Source organism: Tympanuchus pallidicinctus, unplaced genomic scaffold (genome assembly GCF_026119805.1).
Source record: "Tympanuchus pallidicinctus isolate F22 unplaced genomic scaffold, pur_lepc_1.0 scaffold7, whole genome shotgun sequence".
NCBI classification, from domain to species: domain Eukaryota; kingdom Metazoa; phylum Chordata; class Aves; order Galliformes; family Phasianidae; genus Tympanuchus; species Tympanuchus pallidicinctus.
Genome location: NW_026294791.1, coordinates 8,103,667 through 8,127,112, shown reverse-complemented (window position 1 = coordinate 8,127,112; position 23,446 = coordinate 8,103,667). Strand labels below are relative to the sequence as shown.

General features: G+C 40.7%; 1 protein-coding gene across 4 annotated transcripts; it reads right to left on the bottom strand.

Annotated features, from left to right (window-relative positions):
• Positions 1-1,642: 1,642 nt before the first annotated feature.
• MKNK1 (MAPK interacting serine/threonine kinase 1) lies at positions 1,643-22,909 on the bottom strand. Of its 4 annotated transcripts, XM_052666518.1 has the most exons (14): positions 22,807-22,826; positions 22,257-22,427; positions 20,238-20,342; positions 16,939-17,035; positions 16,029-16,126; positions 14,827-14,906; positions 13,324-13,397; positions 10,756-10,860; positions 7,734-7,789; positions 6,872-6,967; positions 5,825-6,019; positions 5,029-5,193; positions 4,365-4,408; positions 1,643-3,433 (listed from the first exon to the last, which is right to left on the bottom strand). In XM_052666518.1, exons 4-14 carry the CDS (start codon positions 17,033-17,035, stop codon positions 3,205-3,207), a joined length of 1,239 nt encoding a protein of 412 aa, XP_052522478.1. In that variant the 5' UTR covers positions 20,238-20,342; positions 22,257-22,427; positions 22,807-22,826; the 3' UTR covers positions 1,643-3,204. The 4 variants fall into 4 exon arrangements, with proteins under 4 accessions (XP_052522478.1, XP_052522479.1, XP_052522477.1 ...); XM_052666519.1 differs by lacking the exon at positions 20,238-20,342 and having other exon boundaries at positions 16,939-17,037; positions 22,821-22,909; XM_052666517.1 differs by lacking the exon at positions 20,238-20,342 and having other exon boundaries at positions 16,939-17,037.
• Between the last annotated feature and the right edge of the window lie 537 nt (positions 22,910-23,446).

Genomic DNA, 23,446 nt, shown 5'->3' with positions numbered 1-23,446 from the left:
GTGAAGGTCAGCAAAATACCTGCCAGACACTTGGTACCACCAGATCCTAGAAGGACAAAGACAGGGTACCTTGAGACTAGTGGTGTTTGGCTGCCATTTGCTTCCTTAAAATTACCTCCCTCCCCCCCCCCCAACCATGCTAATATGCCTCTCTGTCAGCTGGCTCACCCATTTCTTCCCTGGTTTGCCCCATTTCCCCACCACAAAGTAGCCTCTTCTTTCTTAAGCCAGGAAGCCCATATAAGCTGCCTGCTATGTTTTCTTTGGTTGGTTGGTTTTAACCAGTAATTGAAATAAAGCAGTACAGATATTCAAGATATTCAGCCCTTCCTGGTAAGGAGAGGGTGCAATTCAGCAGTGAGACACAGCCATGGTTGGTAGGAGACATGAACACACCAAGTTCAGCTGACAACAGAAAAGACATCTGTGAAACAGTATTTCAAAAGAACAGAGCGCTGGTACCCCGATTTGTGACTTGTACCTGCAAAGAAGTGCCATTCCCAGCTTCAGAAAGGCATTGCTATGGGCCTTCTGGGAATACAAAGCCCACAGAAAACTCAGTTCTCAATTGCAATTGCAAGTTAAAGATGAGATAGGAAGGAGGAATCTGTGAGGGGAGTGTTAGACCAGCAGCTGAATCTGACTTCATTTTAAGGCAAATGTTAAACATCAGTGTTACCAAGCAGTTGTTCTCCTATCACTTTCTGCTACAAGAGCTTCCATGCTTCACGCTACTCCTCTTACAAGGGGGAGAGGAACAAGAAAGAGGGTTTTAAAGCCTACTTCCAACTAAAGCTCTTGATCTGGATATGGCAAGAGGATTTCCTTTAGAAAGCAATGAGCACAAACAGAGGGCCTGCCATCTGTTCTGGGATTCCTGCTCTATTCAGATTTTAATAGGAAAAGAAACAAAACCCACACTGTTTGATGCAGATCTGATTGTTGCAGGTGAACCTCACACAGGAATTCCATCTCCCACATTGATTGCCTTTCAGGAAGAACAGCTTTCCCCATCCAAACTCAATTAGACACGACTAGTCATAAACCTCCAGAGACATAGAAATTGCCCTGCAAGTAATGGAAGCTAGTTTACACCTGATAATAGAACAATTGACATAAATGACTGCCTCTTCCTTGTTTGGGGCAGTTTTCTTAGTTCCTAATTTTACACAACTCTGGCATAAACTGCTGCCAGCTGCTCATCTTCCTCTCTGCCAGAAGTTACTGCCTTGAAGAAGCACTCCAGATTTTAGCTCTTGATTAAAAAGCCCAACATCTCAGCTTCAAGCCCTGAACAGGTAAGTTTCTAAGTATGCATCAGCAGGGAGCAAGGATGCTCTAACACAGGTCATACGTGGAGACAGCTGCTGGTAGCATCCACAAGGCAGCTGTGAGCACCAGGAGAGCCTCACAGGGCTCAGAGCCACCAGCTGGAGGACTTGTCATAATCAGCAGACAAAGTTTAACAATTTAGTGCAAGTCCTGCTTGGCTGCACTGGAGACTGATAAAATAATACAGCCACAGGAGTGAAAGGTATGCTTACACTCAAGAGTAACCACAGAGAAGTAAGTAATTCCTGATTATTTTTTTTTTAAGTCGCTGGAAATCATCAGCAAGAAACCACACAGAACAATTGTCAAATGTGTTAAATCCATAGCTTAAAATGCTTTAATAAAAACAAAGCAAAATACATTTCAGAATCACTGTCACAATGTATAAAACCTTTTAAATAGAACTTTAATATTAGTCACAAAATACAGCATGTTGTATAAAAATAGCTGTATGCACACTGATAAAAGAGTATAAAACTGCTCTAATAGGACATACATTCAGCTTTGACTACTCAAATTCCAAGCACTTGTTGGATCAGCTACTGTACTCCTCATTCTGCTTGGGAGGGTTTAATGCCTGCACTGGGGGACCCTCCTTCTACCCTCCTCAGCCTGTGCACAACGCCCCAGCAAACGCTTTCACAAATGGCTGGCAAGGTTAAGGTGCTTCATGTTGGGCATCTCAGCCCGATTTTCACAGCTTATGTTTCAGAAAGTGCTCAACAGTTGCATCCTTCTCAACAGACACCTCAACTTGGTCACTCAAAATCTTCAGCTTTTCAGCCAGTATCCTTCCAAATTACATCTGATCCCTGGTGCATCTCAGTACTAAAACTGGAACTTGAAATCCAGTCCCTCAGCCTGAGATCACTACATGAGTGCAGCTGCAGTACTGTTTTTGAACAGATGTACCTCTGGATTTTACAATCCTAAATTATTCATGTACCAAAATTTACTCAAGCCTGTCCATTAAGAACTGCAGGTAATGCTCACCAATGGATTTGGAAGAACAAGAGTTTCATGAAAGAAAGGTGTAACGGACAGTAGCGTTAATATACAAAACAAAGCAGATACTAAGCATAATGATATGGAATAATGTGGTTATCAGACTTAAGAGCATCACTGTAAGAGAAGGGGACAATGGACAAAAAGAACTGGTAAAATATGCAGTACAACGTGGTTGAGAACAAGGTGTCAGGAAAAGAAATAACACTTCCAGATTTTGTCTCACATGCTGACACACAAACAATCCACAAGGATAATTAAAAAAAAAAAGCAACACAGTACTCATCATCTCTGCAAGCTTGTGACCTTCTTACACCTCTACAATATTGTCCACAAAACATTTACGCCCAGGGAAGGCAGTGGAGACAAAGATCCACCCCCAGTCATCACCTCTGTTTCCTGAGTCTACAAAAAGAGAGATGGGCACTGTTGGTTGAAAACAGTCCCTGCTGCTGACAGTAGCAGCAGCACCTTGCAAGATTTGCCATCAAAGAGAGCAAAGAGATATGTAAACTTTATGCTCTGCCAGGCAAAGCAAGAAAGTATTTTTTTCCAATGTTTTCAAGCTTGAATTTTAAAATGTGCTCTTCCAAGAAGAAAACATGAAAGCTTTGTGATGTATCACCTCAGATAATACAGCAGCAAAACCATCTTCTATAGTTTAAAAACATCAGTTAAATTATCTTAATGCACCAAATCTGACAGGCAAAAACATTCAAAACATAAAAGCTACCCCCTTGAAGTTAAGAAGCACATCCCAAGACCAAGCTTCTATTCAGAGAGTAAGAAGCAGAGAAGCTTTCATCAGTACAGAAAATCCACATAATAAAACAGGCTGATCTTGCCGATCTGTAGCAGGAAAGAAGTTTAAAAGGCTTTATGGGGGACCGGCTGAAAGTCACTGTTTTTGGTGGCATGCGTCATTGCTCTGCGCTTGGCAAGCCGGGATTTGGACGGAGGAGAAAGCTTCATGGAGCACACGGCACGGGCAACACTCTCCTGCTCTGCGCTGAGCTCGTTCTCGTGCTGAGACAACTGGCGGTGAAGGGCGATAGCCTCAGCTGCAAAAAGCGTCAGGTCTTTGGTGCTGCTGTTCCTTTCAAGGGAAAAGGAGAAGGCAGTTAGAACGCATGCAAAGAGGCAGTTTTGGCTGTTTACCCTAACAGCAGAATAATGCATTTCCAAGCAGTTTTCTTTCTCCTGTCGAAACATTGACACAGGAGGCAAAAAGACCAGGTAATATTTGCATCTCTCCTTGCTGGGACAACAAACAGTGCATAATAAAAATGCTTTGAGATTTCAGAAACAGACACAGTTTTAGTCCTCTGTCTGCCATGAAACCCAGGAAGCCACCTGCAACACCGTGCTTCAGTTTCTATATGTTAAGAAAGCAGAGGCATGCGGGACAATACTGTTTCTCTTCAGAGAACTGCAATCCCACTAGAATTGCACATCTGGGTTCAGGAATTGCAGTTCTGAGGATTGGAAGAACCTGGAATTGCCAGTGGCAGACATGGAAACAGAAACAGATGTGTGACTCAGGCCCTACAGCATGCAGAATCTGCCATCAAATCGCTTTATACAAAGCTTGTCCTGCTCATGGTTAAATTGCTACTGTGATTACCACGTTTCCAATGGAAGTCAGATCCTAGCCTGTACATATGATTATCCACCCATCAAAATGTAGTCTCTTTGGGTAACACACGGCTTTATGCCTTTTTTTGCCTCCTGGGCAGCAAACTGCCAAAACCATGATTATTTCCAGCCAAAGATTAGGCATGCTCCACAGGAATCCTCTCCAATGCCTTTCCCACAAACAACTAAGATTAGATTATAAAGAAAAATGACAGCTTTAACATTTCTGATGCTCTTAACAAAATTAGTGCTGCCATACTTATGTAGATCCACTATTAACCACGGATCTTACCCACTCATTTGCCACCTCCTACCCCTCCCATTCTTTCAATAACAATTCCTGGCCAACCTGATAGATATTAAAAAAAAAAAAAAGTGAAAAAAAAGATTACCTTTGAAGTACTTGAGGAGTAGGTAGTCCCCTTTCAGGAGCCTGCTACAAGAAGAAGTTAAGAAAAGTTAGTTATGTATTAGTAGGTGGGAATCAAGCACTCATAAGAATGATTTTAAAAAACAACAAGTAACTCTCTCAAATTTACAACTAAGGGATACTGTACATTAAATACTTCACTGGAGGTTTACAAATCACTGTTGACTGATTTTCTAATCCACCTCTCCCATCATAAAAAGAGACCACCATTTGCAGGCATAATACTAAAGCTTGGGAAGCTCACCAGAGGGCCCATCTATTCTTTCTTGCACTAAGAACTGAAGCAAAAGAGCATACTGCTGTTCTTTTAAAACAGTACCTACCAGCATTCTGCAGCACTGCATTAGAGAGCAGCACCACCATAAGTGCACTGCAGAGCCTAGTTTCCACAGGAAAGCTATTTAAAATGCATAAAGCAAATTAAAAAAATACTTAAAGCTTGACAGAGTCATCTAAATATTTACCACACAGAGCTTCAGGAAGAATAAAACCACTGGATATAATGTAATTAATCAAGACATGAGCACTAAACATGAAATATTTCTACTAAATATTTAGAGAGAAGGAACAGCTTGTTTACAACTAAGGAAGAAGAATAACCCTTAAAAATACAATGAGATACATACTCCTTGAACCCATGAATGTTGCAAAACTTGAGCAGCACTAAGTCGTTCTTTAGCATCACGAACCAGCAACTTTGAGATGAGATCTTTGGCCTCAGAGGATATATGTGACCAATCCTTGTCAGGAAATTCATATTTGCCTTCCTGAATGCTCTCAAAAAGCTTGTTCTGGTAAAGGAAAAAATGTTTAATTTAAACAGCAACTAGAACATAACCTGTTGACCTGTTGATGATGACTTCTCAGGTGAGATTCTTTCCACTCAGTTTTATTCACTTCATAGGGTGAGTGACAGCTGAAAACAACTAGTCTCCTTATAGAGCAAATGGAGAATGACAGGCAGCTCCACAGAGCAGTGCAGAACGTTTTAGGATGGCTGTGATACACTGGCTGCTGACAACACCTCTCACTCTCCAGGAACTGTGAAATCAACCTACTGTTTTCAGAAAGAATAAATTCAGGCTCTGGATAGAAATTCCTGGGGAGCGCAACTTTCACCTGAGGAATTCTGGTGATTATTGTCAACCAGATCAAGGATTAGAGAATACAGTGAGGGTGGAGGAAGGGCAAGAGAAAGCTCTGAGATCTCATCAAGAGAAGAAAGAGGTATCTTTCCAAGCATTACATGAGAAAGGGCTGCCATAACTCAAGTCTTAATTATCAGATTCACTTCTCAGTGAGAGCTTATCTTCCCATGTAATTAATATGCACACCACCCCTCAGAACTCTGTCCAGCCTTACACCCTACATTCACAGGGCAAAGTTCAGTGTCTTATGTATGCCCAGTACATGCAAGTTCACCTGGCAAATTCTGCAGACTTCTCCTCTGTCCCAGCCACAGTCTGTGCCACAGTTGCCCACAAAAGGAGGGTAACCACTGAGCATGATGTACAGGATCACTCCTAGGCTCCAAAGATCACACCGTTTATCGTAGAACGTGGCCTCCTCTGTGAAGACTTCAACTACTTCAGGTGCCATGTATTCTGCTGACCCACACTAGGAAATCAAATTTAAATGAGATTTTGAAGTGAGGCTTGAGCCTAATATTTATTTTGGTGGTGCTCTTGGTGGTTTTTTTTTAATTAAACATTTTCCTCTCTTTACAATATATGCCTTGGTCTAGAAGCAGAACTGTGCATCAGGGACTGCTAAAACTTGCTGTTAGATTTTACTGCAAGTCTCACTTTGTTAAGCCCCACAGAAAGCAAACAGGATTCTACTGTTCTTTGGCAGAATTATAAACTGCTCCATATTAATCTATGATTTTATTCAGAGGATCTACTTATTCATATTTCACACTTTTAAATCTTACATATCCATTTGGGGCTTTTCAGAAAGTAAAAAGTATATCATGGAAAATGATTTTTAGAAAACAAACTCCTGCAACAATCTGACAGGTTATTTTTTCCACAGTAATGCCATAAGAACAGCTCTGTAGCTTTACAAGTTTATCTGTCATGAAGCAACTGCTTGCAGGGTTGCATTCCCTCTAGCTCATGGATCTTAGCTACAAAAGCCAAGTTTGTAGAAATGTAGACAAAATTGAGTTCAAACTCAGTCCCATAAAAACAAACCATGAAAATCTTTATCTTTGGGGTGGTAAGATATAAACAGGATCAGTGTGATGCATTCTGGCCCACAGGAGAATTAACATAGTGAGCTGCTCTTTTGTTTACTCGTTCTATGACTGGGAAACCAAGACAGTACTTACCACACATACACCTGCTTTAAATGAAATATCCACCACTCAGTGTTGTTGCAGTAAGCCCTTTGGAAGCCATACTCTGGAGATGTGAAAACCAGTTTTGTGGTAAAGGGAAAAGCACAAAGCCACAGTCCATCTCTTACCGGTGTTGTTAACTCTGGAGTAGTTATGGGAGTACATGCACTGTTCAGCTTCACCCCACTACCAAGATCAAAGTCACATATTTTTACTGGAGAGACCTAAAACCAAAGATAAAAATACTCAGATTCAGAAGACTGAGACTGTCTTAGTTTCAGCTGGGATGGATTTTCCTTCAAAGTCTGGTATTATGCTGTGTTTGGTTCTAGGAGGAAAACAATACTGATAACACACAGATGTTTATAGTTTCTGCTAAACAGTGTTGTATAAAGCAAAGGCCATTCAGAGTGAAGGGCACAAGGAGTTGGGAGGAAACAGAATTAGGACAGCTGACTTGAACTGGACAAAGAGATATTCCATATCATTTGACATCATACAGAAGGAGTTCATCTCACTCTCTTCCACTGCTTGGGAGGGTTGGTGAGCATCAGTCAGTGGGCTGGTGAGCAACCTCCCTCAGCTGGTCCCACATCCCCAGCATCTGACCCTGTCACATTACTTCTCTATTTACTGGGCAAGTGCCAGTACACAGTGGAGCAGCTTGGGAAATAAACATAACACGACCAGCTGGACTGCAAACATTATTTGTCCATCTGGGTATTATCTCAGAATAGATTAGATGCTAAGTTCTAGTTGCCACGTCCTGTCAAAAATCAGGTGGCTTTTTATCAGCTGGACAGACGCTTACATTTTTACAGCTCACAGAAGAACTGAGACTCTTCCAGGCTTCACTGGAATTCTGTTGAAGTTCACCAACAGATTTGGAAATTTTCATGAAAGGAACAGACTGAATGTGAGCACTGACTTAGGAAATGAAGTTTAACATTATAAAGTGTATTTTTTTTAAAAAAAAGAACAGAGCAGCACCTTTTCTGGAGATTCACACAGGATGTTTTCAGGCTTCAGGTCCCGGTGAGCAATTCCTAAATAAGAATACAAATGCTCATTAGAAAAGACACTCTCCTGTTTTATTTCTCTGTATTTCTTTTTCTTAGAAGGTGGTCTAGGATATATTCTAGGCCTGAGTTTACACACACACAGCCCGTAATGACACTGCAATTAACTAAGTTGCAGTGCTTATTTGTAAAAAGTCACTGTTGCATCATGCTATGCCTTTATCATCTTTAAAAGCATATAGGAGTCAATCAAGGAAACAAGAACCTGCTAACACTGGGACACTTTGGCTAACCCTAAAATTAGCTAATTAAAAACAGCTTATTGAGATGACAGGGCTGTAGGAAAATGTACTTGTGTACACGACCTAGCCAAAAGACTTTGGTGCCTTCTACAGGAAGGTCTTTCCAGAGAAATCATTCAACAGCTTGCAGAATTCCTTTCAGCATAGACACTACCTGAGACACTCCTTAGAAGAAAACACTGAGCTTCCAGATGAAAACATAGCCCCTTTAATGTCATGTACAACTACGTATTCACTGCTGAAGCAAAAGAAAATATCAAGGCTTTTGTGCCAGAGGTAGAAAAAAAGTCTTCAGGAGAACCATTCACTCAATTGCTACCAGAGTAGGCCACCCTGGGAAACACAAAGTACCTGTTGCAAAGACAGTTCTGTATGATCAAAACAGTTCCTCGATTGCCTAAACATATATTTGCTGGAAGTCCTCAATTTAATATGATCAACTATAACAGGAAGGCAGAAAACAAGTAGCAAAAATAAAAATCCAATGAACAACTTGGCTGTTAGCAGCACTCTGGTCTTGTTTAAAAGCACTTTAAGCACATTTGCTACTACTCTATATTATGAGATAGAATATATGCCACCAACTTCTAGCCAAGGTTCTAATCTCTTTTCTCCAGCACAAACCACAAGATGTGACTTAAAATCTAACACTCGTAGCATAGCAGTGACCCAAAGGAATCAGAGCAGCTTCCATTGCTTGTGCATGGAAGAGGGGAAACGTGACAAACATCCATCAAGTCAGCCCATGTTGACGTTTACAGCAAGGCTGACAGAACTCCCAGCAGTTGGGTCTGCTTGCAAGATGAAACCTAACAGCCTTGTTTTGTATTACAGTTTGAATTCAAATGTCTGGTTATATAATGTTTTATTTTGCAGCAGCACTGAGAAAAGAAAACAACTGCCTTTAAACACTCCTCCAGTGGATTATTAGCAATAAAGCACACATACCCCAAGTGGGTGTAAGGCAGCATTATCATCCAGCTGAGTTTTAAACTACTACTAGCAAAAGAACTAGTTCTTCTCAAAAAAAAAAAAAAAAAAATCTGAATAACTATCTAGCTGTAGCACTCCACTGTTGTGTGATAAAACTGCTTGCATTTCCTGTTTACTTCAGTATCCTGTATGGTACTTACTAATTATTTTAATGTGACACAGAAGAACCATAAAGAGAACAATAAAATGAAGCAGGATGCTGCTGTAGCTGATTCTGTGAGACATCCCCACTGTACCAATTCACAGCAAACAGCAGGAAAGAAAGTATATGGATGCTTTAGCACCATTCTAATGAATCACATCCCTTTTGTTTGGGCAACGGGGAATCAAGGCTAAGCACTCTAAGAGAACTACTGAAAGATATTAGCTGAGTAGATATTAAATTTGCTTGAGCAGTATTCCTAGACTTTCTGCTGTTAACATGATGAATGTGTGTCTCTCCACATGTCTGGCCTAAGTTTCCTGTTTATTATTCACTCCGTAATGCCAAGTCTGAACACAGGTATTCAAAGACAACATCCTCAGCAGATTCAAAACTCAGTCACTGCATAGCCAGGCTATGAATATTACCAAAAATCTTAACCCAAATTAAGCTCTTTCCCACATACTGGAATTAACTTTTGATCACAGTCACAACATTGAGCAAGATCAATATTCCTTGGTTTTTGCTTTATTTACTCTTTCTGCATTGTCACTCTTTTGATAGGTTCAACCTCATGAGGTCTAAATACTGTGATTTCAACTCTTCAAGCACAGGCAGTCCTGTGACTTAGAAGTAAAGCCTACAAATGAACCTATTTTATTTTACTCAAGAATTTAGATAGGAAACAAACCTACAGATCAGCTGTAAAAGGTGGCTAACAAGAAAAGCAAAGTGAATGGAAAGGAAACCTTGTCAAAATAAACAAACATAGCCTTCAATTAAATGCCATTCACTTCAAAGGTAGTTACTGCAATACAATGAAAGCAAACATTAAGTAAAGATGCTTAATCTAGGCAGAACCAGATAATGTGGACAAGGATAAGGTTTTATAGTCATCTACCACATTCCACTGGAACACACAGCTCTGAGTTGACCATAACACACATAGATGTTTTGCAATGAAACCAGAGGACTTTTAAGTAGAAAACAGCAGGAGGAAAGCATTTTAAAGTAGAAGAACTTTTCACACAAACAGAAATGCTTTTAAATCTAACCACATTCCTAATGAAATGAGGGCACCTCCAAAGAAAAGCTATGGTTCACTCGTCAGTCCCTCCCTCAACAGCGGGGACTTGAATGTAGAGATCAATAGCTAATATGGAGGTCTTGCAACTAGCAGAAACTCAGGGTAAATACAAAAAAAGCATCTCTGCAGACCTGAAAGAGGGAGAAATTAAAAAGAAATCAGCTTCCTTTTGAGTAACCTCTGCATAGTGGCTTAGGTAATGCAAACAAGCAAATGGATTCAATCTCAGTGTTAATTCTCCTCAGCTGCTGATTTAACTTCTGTTTTTCAAAAGGCTATACCATCTTAACACAGCTGATCACTAAAGCAACCACATTATGAAACGATTGTTATAGAGGAAGATAACATAAGTCATCTGGTATGGCTGGAAATGCTATCCAAGTTAAGGCTGACTATTTACAGATAAAATGTGCTTCACATCCTAAAGGCACAATATCAAGCAGTGAAGATGGAGAGAAACCTCTTTTACCTTTTGTATGAAGAAAATTCAGAGCTGAGGCGATATCTCTCACCACTTTGCTAGCTTCTCGTTCATTGAAATGCTTCCTCTTTTGGATATGGGCCAGGATTGAGCCTGTAAGAATTAACAGATAGAAAATCTCAGTGCAAATGCTGCCTGAGCCAAGAAAACGCTCTGTCAATACATGGATAAAAGTGCAATAGCTAATACTGGTCTGCAACAGAGGGAAAACTGACTGCAGTGAGAACAGAGTCAGAGAGAATTTATTTAGAAAAGTTAGTTCTAGGAAAACTCAAACATCAGTTTATATGAATGTAGGACTTCAGCAAAATCCACCAATCTGCAGGTCACAGCAGGGCATCCTGGAACTAACTCTCCTCTTTTGTGTAATCTGACAGCTGAAATCTTCCTCTGAAAATCAAGTAAACACTTTTTTTTTTTTTAAATTAAATCTCAATATTATCAAAATGACAATACATACTTTAAATACACTGTTCCTACTGACATCAAGATAAGGCTCACACGCTGAGCTAGGGGTGTGAAATCTGACAAAAGGCCTCTCAAATATGAATATACCAAGGGATTGGTGACTGGCAGTCAGAGCACCACTGGTATCTCTTTAACAAAGCATAAAGGGAAGTTTATTTCCTTTTCTTAAAGTGAATCCTGTCATCTTCTCAAAACATTAAAAAAGCCTTTAAAAAGTAATTAAACATAATCCACGGAGATCCAACCCCATTAAACAGCCTTACTACTCGCATTTTTTAATATATATATAATTTTTTAACTCAGAGATGTATGCTTTTTACAGCAATTAGGCAGAGAAGTTAAGTAACTGTGACATTTGTGATTAGCTCCAAATACTGCATATATCCTATATATCAGGTGAATTCAATTTTATTCCTAAGTTCCAGAGGTAGAAGGACACCTCCACTCCTCTCTTGTAGGACGCCTTACTCTTAGACGATCAGTACTGCTGCCACATTAAGGGTTCAGACAGAAAAATAATGAAGTTCACTGGTAGAGACAGTTAAAAGAAGGATGAACAAAAAGACTCTTCAGAGATGCTTTAAAGTACTATTTCAGATGGCTGGAAGAAGGCCACTTTGGATCAGATATCAGTTCTCAAAGACACAAGGTTTCCCCTGCTGATAACGCCACTTCTGAGCTTACCATAGATTTTTTAAGGGCACAGAGTTCAAGGGATTTTCCTGGCAGAGTGGCTCTTTACACATTTACAAAGTAAAAACAGTTCCCAAAAATGCCTCCATCTTTACGGAAAAGCCTGCAGATTTTTCAGGAAGCAGGTCTGAGCCACATTAAGTGCTCACTTCACTCAGCAGATTTATTTCAGATCACCCTTCTGAGTACGGCTGACCTTCCAAACTCTCTGTGCTACAGGAAGGCAAAAATGGAAAGCCCATGCTATGACCCAATACTGTAGTTAGCAGTGCACCTTTGAGATTGGATCCAGAGTAAGATTCATGAGCCAGCTGTGCTGTTTACACCAACACTGGAATTTGCAGCCCATCAGAAGTTGGCCCAACCCCTTGATATCCAATATTCTTTGATAATCATTCAAACCCACATAATAAAAGTTTCAAATACTGACATCTTTCAAAGAGAAAAGCTTAAGTTAAGTGCTGGAAAAACAGTAGGTAAGATAGTGGAGAAAGTGCAGCACTATTACCCACTCAGCAGCAGTGCAGGAACACTGACACACACAGCCTCACATTCAATGAAGAAAGAGAATTAACGAGCAGAAGGACGCAAAGATTGGAAAAGGGACAAATGCAGGCTTATTCCAATCTAGCCCTGCTACAGCTAATTTGCCAGAGAAGTCTGTGCAGTGAAGAAGAGAAACCTAGGCAACAATAACGAGATGATACAGTAATTTTAAGGGAAAGTGAATAAAAGCTCTTTCTCAGTGAAAAGCAGTGTCCTTAAGAAATTGAGTTCTGCATCTATACTAAAATAATCTGCATTTCTTGCTAATGTGGTTTGCTACTGTCCTCCAGGTCAGTGACAGCAGATGGTGTTATACAGACAGGAGCACAAACCTTCAAAAACTCAGCTGTTCTTCGAATGACACGTCATACTTTTAACTCATGTTTTTTCATGCCATGCAGTTAATGGATACTGTAATTATGCACTACACAAACAAACAGGAGAAACTGCACAACACAGACTTCGTGTGCACTTGAATGCTTGGATGTAGCTTCATTCCCCTGGTGACCAGTGACCACAAATGCTCACTTTAGTGGCTCTCAAACAGCTGCAAGCAGACGCTTTTACTACTGGAGCAAAGAGAGGCAAAAGTAAAATGTCTTTTTTCTAATAGCCACTGCACGAGTTTCAAGTAAACAGCATCAATCCTACACTGAAGGAAAACATTACCAGTATATCTAGATGCTATACCACAGTCATGCACAATACTCAACATACTGTCTCCCTCTGCTGCCTCTTTGTCTTCAAATTGTCAGGCATTTAAAATAAGCTCTTCACTTTCTTTTGAAACACTGAGACAAACAGGACCCAGCTGACTCAACAAGCAAAGGCACAGTTGCTGTACAGTACCTCCTCGCAGCTTCTCAAAGACAAGGTAGTATCTTGTGTCATCTTCAAAAAACTCTATTAATTCCAAAATGTTCCTTTAAAAAAAACAATAACAACAAGGGTAACTATAAGAGTGAAGCAGACAGTGTAAACAGAGCAATGAATGTCTTGTTATGGATAATTAGGAAGTGCCAGAAGTAACCAAAAATGAAAGTGCTAATTAAGGAAATTGTTTTGGTTGCCTATCGCATTAAAATCAATTTCCAAGTCATATTGAAATTTAAGCAGGGGAAACAGGAGGCCAAAACCCAAAATGTTCATAGGACAGAATTGTGAAAGACTTCTGCTATTGCTCAGTTGACAGGAAGATAACTGATAATAGGCTATATTTAATAAGTTGGAAGAGTGCATTTGTGCTGAAGGCAAGAGCAAAAAATAATTACATTGGCATTCCTTCTCTGCAGAAATCACAGAGCAAAACACACAGGGCTCACAGGAGACAGGCAACGATCAACATGACATTAAGTCCAGTACATTACTTGCCACTTTAAAACCAATTTTGGCTTATTAGTGGACAGTCTTTGCACAGTGCAACACAAACACCTCAAGCTGCCTTCAAAATGTCCAACATTTAAGTTCATGTAAGAGTTTTTCAAAACTTAGAGGGAACACAAAATCTGAATGATGAATGTGGCTGTAAGAACTGCATTTTTTTTTAAATCAGTTACATGCTGGATTATCATATGCTTTCAACAACACAGAGAACAAAGATTTACCTGCTTCTCTACAGCACAACTTAAACCCAAGCGTTTGATAAACAAGCTTAGACTATCTTTAACAGTTGCACTTAAAATTTGTTTAAAAATAGGCTTTAATGTGACCCACACAACTGTAGCACAGAAAGCAGCTGCACTATATATCATACAGCAACACTTTAACAGAGATATCTAAAGAAGTAGTCTCAGAAACTGCTTACACTCATCACAGAGCATGCTGTCATTGGCAGCACAAGCTCTCCTTCCTTTTCAGACATGAGCAGCAGCTCTGAAGTTGCTTCATCCTGTGGCTATATGAAGTCAGCACAATCATCCAAATGAAAGCTAAATTAGCTTTTGGCTTATTTAAGAACTGCAAGCAGGAGGACTGACACAAAGAAGAAAAAGCATGCATTAAGAAAGGGTAAGACTGTTGCATTCAACAGCAGCTGTTACTAAGCCAGCTTTTGCCAGTGATGAAATCACAAGGGAAAGTGTCAACATGTTAATTCCTTATTTAGACAAAAGCCACGCATTACTGAAGACCTGGATGATGACTGAATTATGCAACTTAATTTGTAAACATTTCTCTAAATTTCCCAGATAGGAGGAAAATCTTATTTTGAACAGATCAAGTCTAAATTCCAACTGGTTTTAAGGAGACTACTGCAAAATTCCGAACCAAAATACAATACAATACAAAAGAGAGAGGCTTCAATTTGAAAAAAGACTCAAGATACTTTAAACAAACAAGAGACTCTATACTTACTTATTACCCTGACACTGATACAGTGTTTCTATTTCACGGAAAACCCGACTTCGACTGTGGCCAGCATTTTTTTCAATGATCTGTGGGAAGAGATAGAACTCACATTCAAAAGATCATTGCAGGAACTGCGCCCGTGCCTCTGGATTTGGATAACTGATCTAGAACTTCAATCTCATATATGACCACCAGAGAGAGATACTCCACATTTTTCTGCCTGTTTAATTTGTCACGTGTCTATTTACAGTGTCAGCAGAGTCTGGAAAGCATTCAAAGGACAGGAGAAATGAGGACAGGAAGAGAAGAAAGGAACTAAAACTGCCTGTTACCACAGTTACTGATCAGTTACCACAAGGCTTTTCTTGCATCATTTTAGTTCTGCAGAAAAGGAGATCCTTTTGAGTTCTAACAAAAATAGATTTGAGTCACATCAGACATGAAATAGACAGAAAGAACAGACTCATCATTATGTGCATTTAATTAAAAAGTACTAAACTAACCACAGAATGAGACATTGGCTCCCGGCACAAATGTCACAGAGACCCAATAGCAAGACCTAATGTAGTAAAGCAAGCATACACATAATCTCAAAGTCCTGCAGTGCCATCAGAAGTCACCTTCCTTCACACATCCCTCAGACCAAAAGAGGACAAAGGCTTTCCACAGGAGTGGAGACTGAACGACTGCAACATGAACTGAAAGCTCACAATGTTCCTGCAAGTACCAGCACCACCAATATGCAGTGCCAGGTCCCCGGTTTTACATCCAGATTCACAGGCCATCATGCTAGATAACGACTTGGCCACTTCTAACACAAGAAAAGGTAAATGATAGATAGATAGACAGACAGACAGATAGATAGATAGATAGATAGGGATATATGTAGGATTGTAGGATGTATATATATATACACATATATGTAGGATTGCAATTAAATCAGGACATGATACAAAAGCAAGCCCTAGACCTAACCATTAACAACACCATTTAAGGTCTGTGAATTTTACCAGTGGCTGATATCACAGTTCATTCTAGAGGCAAGATATTTAGAATGACAGACCTATCAACAGTTAAACTCATTTCATGCATTAAGAATTTCCTAAAAGCTTTTGCTATTACACACTCTATTCGTGTTTTAACTTAGATAGCAGGAGGTGGAAAACATGTTACAGGTGGTAGTGATACTGCTTCTATTCTATACTTACTTTTACTGCATATTCTTTCCCAGTTTGGAGGCTGACAGCACCCTGAACTTTGGCATAAGCTCCCTCACCAAGAAGCTCAGCAGTCAGCTTGTACAAATCTGCCAAAGAAATCCAGCAAATGGGAAATATAAGCCAAAGCATTTGTGAATAACACTGAGACAAGCTATTTATCTGATGAGCATCTCTCAAATGACATAAGAGAGAAAATGTCCTTTGGTAATGATCACAAAAAACAGATTTATGAAGTATTAAAGTAGATGTGCCAGGATTAATTATGCCTCATTATTCACCTTTTTTCCTCCTCACGTTCCGAGCAAATTTAAAGATGATTTCATCTCAGCAGTAAAATTACAAGTTTGTTCACACAAGCACCATTTTACCTCAGTGACTGCTAGGATCTAACACACCTTCCCTGTCTTCATTTACAAGCCAGAATTGATTTTTTTTCAACTGGAAAACACTTCCCTCCTTGATCAGAAAATGCCTACCACGTGGAATCCACTTGCAGATGTAGTATCTCAAGTATAAATGAAATTTTAATGCTTAAGCCCAGAAGACTGCTATCATCATCGCTTGTAATCTACCTTACAATGCTACTTCCTCCCAAAGAAGTTTTGTATTAGCCAGTTTTGTCCCACTGAACTGTATTTTGGTGATAGTGCCTTGGCATTTTTGCTCACATCTAGCAGTCAAAACACTGATTCTATTTAAAAAAAAAATCAAGTATAAACAGAAAACACATCAATTTCAAAACCACAAGAAATAAAAAGTGACGGAAGACTGAAAGATTAGAGTTAAAGAAATACAGAAATGCTGACTTTTTAATGTTGGCCAAAAAGCAATGTTTAGCTATGAAAATTGTAAGAGAAAATGAACCATTACAAGTAGAAGCTCAGAAATTACCACCAACCTTCAAATTTCCCAGGGACGTGATCTGTGGCTCTGGTCCTTTTCTTTTTTTTCCTTTTCCCACTGTCTGCTATGGCAAGAGGCTGACTGCTGACCATCTCTGTGTGACAGAATATAAAGGTGCTTTTAACACACAGTGGTTTACTTCAGGAGAAAATGCACATACTTGTGTTCATGCCCTTCAGTTATATGCAAGTATCTCTGCTTCCTTACCGCAGGCTGAAGCCTCTCCCATAGAAACAGAGGAAACCTAAAAAAGACAGGCTGGGTGCTGATTAACAGTTCTGGGGAGGTTTGATTAAAAAAAATGATTATGCATCTGTTGTGACTCCTCCTCTCACAGCACACAAAGGGAAAGCACAGGAATAACCTCACTAAAAGCCACCATGAGCTACCTTCAACATAACACGTGCCCTGAAACACAGAAGGGAGGCTGGAAGGCTAAAGATGGACAGGATTTTTAACCCTCATACAGGTGCTGTACTTTCAGTTATGCTACTGTTTAAGACATTTTCAAGTCAGCTTAAGAAAATGAGCTCCCCGGACAACAGAAGGGTGAAGAATGGGAAGTCTCAAATGCAGCAGTGAAAAGCAGCAACCACAGAAGTCCACAGGTCAGAGGAGGAATCTAGGTCAGTTTATGCTGACAACAGGCCAGCAAAACATTTCTAATAGATTCATTAGATTCAATAGACTCCTTCTGAACCACAGATTGGTGGATAACCTATGCTCCAAAATGAGCACGAGATCTTACCTCTTGCATTAAAAGTTGCAAATACTACAAGAGCTTACGCAGAGGTAACAATTCACTGATGCAAGATAATATGGCAGAAAAATAAAAAACATCCTCTGGTTTTTAAGGAAGGCCTAATCCAAAGCAGTGCTTTACCAGGGGCCACTTCAGACAGCTACCCTATTTCCAGAAAGGTTAAATGATTCCACAACCCACTCACATGAGCACTTCTCCAACACTTCAGTCCTACTTGCCAGCCTGGCTCTGCCAGTTAAATCAGTGCTCAAAGTCTTCAAGGCAGAAGAACTGCTAAGACATTATACAGCCAGTATAATATGAAGTCAGGTCTTATATTAGAGGGAAAAAAAAAACCAGATTCCTAGAAACAGTATGATTATAACAGTGACTGAAAAGTTCTAAAACCATTAAGTTCTCAGGTAATTCTCCTTTAACAGAGTACCTTTTTGAATAGAAGTTTTTTTTAAACTTTGTAACTGTTTTTATACTCCCCCTGTCTCTAAAGTACTCTTAAAACAGGGAGGTTCTGAGGCAGAAAATACTACACAACTATCTACCAAAACAGGAGAAAGAAAGAAAAAACTACTTTTCTTGTCAGTATCTGTCAGTAACAGCTATTATGAGTGTCACTTAGAACTCGCCTGCTGTCTCAAATAGACAAATGTTACTTAGAAAACCCTCTAATGTCTTAGGCAGCACTTGAAAACGCATCACTCAAAGCCACAATCATCTATTCAAGAGAGCAGCAAATCCTCATTTTCAAGTCTTTAGCAGAATACACTAAGAAATCATCACACTGGAAGACACTTCTGAGTTCTGAAATACAATGAGAAAGACACGGGCATGCATCTTACCTGCTTCTGAAGAAACAGTTCATTTTTAACTCAGACTGACACTTGGATAGGTTCAGCTTTTAAAATAAAGATAAGGGCAGCCTTTGACAGCCAGTCCCAGCTCCCACTGACTTCAGCTTACGTGAAAAGTTACTCGGAGTTGGGATTAAAACAACACACATGAAGCTGCTCAGAGTCACAGCTGGACTTTTTGAAGGAGGTGGCTCACTCCCAATTCAAAAAGTCATACCTAAGGTATCTTAGTTCAAATATTACGTGGATTTGGAGCTTATAACGGATTAAAAACTATGCAAAAACAACAGGAGATAAACCCTTCACATTAGCACAGCTGACATATTTCCTCATGATCATCTCCCTCACTCTACCAGTTGGCTATGATATTTACAGCCTGCTGTTTAAAGCCTCACTGCATTATTTCAATTCCTTTTGGTCTGACTCAATTCCTAAATTACAGATAACTGCTTCCTTAAAACCAGAAAGTTCACCAGTTATCTTCACAGAAATCAAATTATGAAAACTGACATTTCCAACCCATAGTCTAGACCTAACGTCCTACCAGACAGACATTCAATGTTTGCTTTATTAGATTATTTTTTTTTACCCTTCTGGTTTGCTATTTCACATCAGTGTACAGTTCACTTCTCTGTCAATACAGCCTTTCCTTGATAGGTAATAGCTTCATTCTCGTCGGCAGAAGGAAACTAGACCTAATCTTAATTAACAATTGGAATGACAAGAAACTTCCTTCTAACTCCTAAGCAAACACCTTAGAATTCCTCAAGTTTTCAAAGCAATGTGTTTCTATGACTGCACATAAACGATTTCGATGACAGTGAAAAGACTGCATGGAAAAAAAAAAGAAAAAAGAACTGCCCTGGAGAAAAAAGGCTCGGAGATGCATCAGGTCCAAGAGGAACATTAAACACTGCCTTTTAAAGGTCATTTTACAACACGGCTCACAATGCTGAACTCCTGTTTCCACCAAACCAACTTGTCCACCCTGGTTGAGCGCAGGGAGGCTGGTGCAGAACAGGATTTGGTGCTTAGAGCACTTCTTACATCCCTCTCAATCACAGCAGAGTCATACTGCTCTCCAGCAAGGTGCTGATGGATTGAGCTGACAAAAGCTGAAGAAACAGGGCACCATTCAAACTCTGATCTGCCTTTCTTTTCCAGATAGGTTAGGATTACTGGTCACAGGACAACACAACCCAGCAAAATCCATACAGCAAGAATAATAATAAAAAAAAAAAAGTGTGCAAGTTTTTGTCTTAACTGCAGTGGTATTGAAGGCTTGCATGTTATTATCACCATAATTCAGTGCTGAGGTAATATTTAACATACACATTATTCACAGCCTTGTGTGGGAAAGTAATACAGCCTTCTCCTTTTGCAATTGTTGCCTCTATAAGTATTTCCAAAAGAATGAATAAAAGCACTTATTATATAGAAGACTCTCAAATAATGACAGCTGAAGAAGGAAAAATCAACACCGCATCCATTACCTTTCATTTTGCTTCCTAACACTCCATATACAAACATGCCACAATCCACTATCCAAAAGTAACTCCCTTCTTATTCTTATCTGCTTTCCCAAAGGAAGAAAAAGCATATTTAAAAAACAAGCATACACATATCCAGGAAGCACTTGGAAAACACAATACAGATGGCCTTCTTCTATTAAGAAGCAGATACCTTGTTTATGTATTTGAATTCAATGGGAGGAAGCAGTTTAAGCAGAGTCCAAGTACTACCACCTGCTTCAACACTGTGTCTTGCTTGAGCTGAGTTGTTCAGTAACTGAAAAGGAACACATCACATTTACATTCAAAAATCACATAAGTATTGCTATATACATGAGGGTAGCATCCAGAGTCTCAAAGGACTGCAAGAACCTGGTGCACTGGGCTTCACAGGAAAGCACGGTCAGGCACAGTTTTGCATTGAAGACTTCATCATCTATAAACACAGAATGCAAACTATAGCACTGTTTACAATGTTCCCATCATTTCAGCTGACATGGCATGGTCATTCATCTGTATGGCAGTTTGTTGTTCATCCTTAGCTATCAAAGTTGCCATATAGCAGATGTTACAGCAAATTTTGTCTCCCTGCTTCTCTCTGTGATACCCTTCAGTCTCACTTTTAGAAGACCTCATCTTCTGCAAGTTGCAGTCCGACACCATACAAGGAGTTAGGCACCTCCCTTGCAAACTAAGGATGGGGTTTCTGAGGTCCTGAATCAAACCCTCCAGCAATGGATGGATCTCACTTTGCAGGATAACACAAACATACTTCAAATAGATTCCTCCTACCCAATTTATTGCTTCACCATTACTGGGGAAGCAGGGAGAACCTTAACAGAATGGAGAGCGCACTTTTCCCTCTCCTGTAGGGAGAGAACAGTATGTTTTAGCAGACATGCTATAGACAAGAGGACTTCTGCTGAGATCAGTCTATGTGAATACATCTGCATTATTTTAAAAGCACTGGTTATCACTCAGAGTCAAAGAAAGAGAACTTATCATTCCCACCGGAAAGATCCAAAGGCAAAGAAGACAAGCATGATGACCATAAAACGAGTTGACAAGGAAGGATAACAAAAGAAACTGAAGTTGGCTCAAAAACGTACTACAGTCACCCCGGTTTCTTGTTCTAGGACAACTTGCCTATGTGGCAACCAAGTGGATAACAGGATGAAATAGGATGTAATATTCCGTCAGACTAGCAAATATTCATGAACAGTAAGTGTTGTCTGGGACAGCGTGGCATACATACTCGTTAGGGCACTAAAAACCATCTTCCTTCCTTCCACATAGAGCTCGACAGCCAAATAAGGTATTTAATGCTACTGACTATTGCCAGACAACTCATATTTAAGAGTTTCTATCACAGTGCAGTAAGACCTGAGCTGCAAAATTACTTTAAATTCCAGATCATACGTATTTTAAATGAGAAAAGTCCTTGTAACAGTACTTTGACTCAACTACTCCAAGCTTCTCTACCCCCTAGAGCTGTTTTAAATTAAGGAGCTGTGCAGGACAAGTAAGTCCCAAGGACCACTTATGAAACAGCAAGCTGCTTCCCCTCTGTAACATCTGATGGCATCAAGAACTCTCAGCAGTCTGCCTCTGCATCACCAATTAGCTCCTCTAACCCCACACAGCGAGCTCCTGTGTCCGTTTTTAAGTGTAAACCAAAGAAAATAACTTCTTAGAAGACAACATTTCATTTTGAACACACACAAGATAAGGATTTCCTGCTCATACTCAACACCCCACAAACCATCAGATAAGGACATCTCTCACTGGGAAAAAGGCTACGCAACACACTCCCATACTACAAAAGCCTTTTTTGGAGGGATTCACTTACCACAAAGTGTTTTTAAAACCTGAAACAAGAGTGATTTTTCTTCCTGTCATCCTCTCTTCTTTCACCTAAAATTAACAGCCACTGAACTGCAGTGAATCTTCACGTTTGATGTAACACACACAAAAAGCTGTATGTTTTAATACCTTGTTACCAGGAAAGGTACAGGAAAGTAAAAAAGAAATTCCTCATAGTTCTTGTGTGTGCATGTAAGCTTTACAGAGAACTTAAGCAGCATTCATACCATGAAATAGTGTTACCATTGGCAATTCCAACTTCAAGGGGCTCTCGGGTGCTCAACACCCCCACCTTCCCAGGAAAGCTGCCAATACCACCCACAGTTACCTTCAGGAGTGCAGTGGAAGGGGCTCAGCTCCACAGCTGTGTTCTGCCCCGCTTCCATCCAGCATCTGGGAGGCATAGGGAGCAGCTCTGTGCGGATGAAAGCCAACAAGTACACCTTCAAAGTTACCAGAACAGGTGCCAGGCTTTCCGAGCGAATTGTGCAGTGTTCATCTGTATGAAAGAAAAAAGGTCTTTAGAAGCAGTCAGCTCGTAAGAGAAGAGAAGAAAAAACAAAGCAGCCATCTAATTGGTGGTTTACTTTCAAACAAATTCAACACTTTACAAACCAGCACCAGCGCTGTTAGGGGTACGGGCTGATGCTTGGCTGTCACACATGTCCTGAAGCCAGGAGCCGGCTGTCACTGCTGCTGCTGGCGTTATTCCCTCGCAATCACTTCACAAGGTCACGGCAGCGATACCTTACATTATAGTAAGATGTTCAGTACTCAGCACCCTGCTCGCAGCCGGACCCGCTGGCTCCTGCCTCAGCCTTTCCCTCCCACACCTCCCCTCAGCGATGTGAGGAGCGGCACCCCGAGCCACCACGCACCCCGCCACCTTCACCTCCATGGCGGCCGTCGGCGTCCCGCGGCGGGAGTGGCGCCGCGCCTCCGGACAGCCTGCCCGCTGGGCGGACGGGGGGGGGGAAGCGCGCATGCGCGAAGCGCCATTTGCCGTGAGGCCATTTCCTCCTGTGGGGAGTGGGCAGCTGGTGTGCGGGTGAGGTGCGAGGCACCTCTTCTCGAGGCCAGCAGGGAAGGGGTATCGTGGAGGTGGCTGGGTCACCCAACTTGCAATCTTGCTTAAGTGTGAATGAGCGTCTGTGTCCCCAGTTGTGGCAGAAAGGCCCCACAGTGGTAACCTGAGGTGGAGGTGGCCGCCATCTTGTGCTGCTGCCCCCCCCTCCTGGGCTGAGGTTGTGGTGGCCACCTTGTTGTGCTGCTGCCTCCTTCCTGAGTGCCTGCTTCTTCAGCGCCTTGTGAACACAGTGGCTGTTCTCAGCTTTTGGCAAGATTGTTCTTGCCCAGCCCAGGCGCGAGATATATGGTAACCCCACATTTGTATGAGAAAATGGGAGGTATGGCACTGCAGGTGTGGCTACCGTGAAATGTCCTCAAAAATGGGAAGATCTGTCCTGGAGTCCTGGCATGGATCCTCTAGAATGTACCCAGGGTGGATTAGTGGGGAAA

Bases quoted from the DNA above. Each gene is read 5' to 3' on its own strand.
- MKNK1 (XM_052666516.1), bottom strand. From the start codon at position 22,592: ATGTGTGACAGCCAAGCATCAGCCCGTACCCCTAACAGCGCTGGTGCT. The intron at 16,127-16,938 runs GTTGGTGGTAAT...TTTCTTTGGCAG, and splicing joins CGTCCCTGGGAAATTTGAAG to ATTTGTACAAGCTGACTGCT. The intron at 10,861-13,323 runs GTACTGTACAGC...TAATTCTTACAG, and splicing joins CTTTGAGAAGCTGCGAGGAG to GCTCAATCCTGGCCCATATC.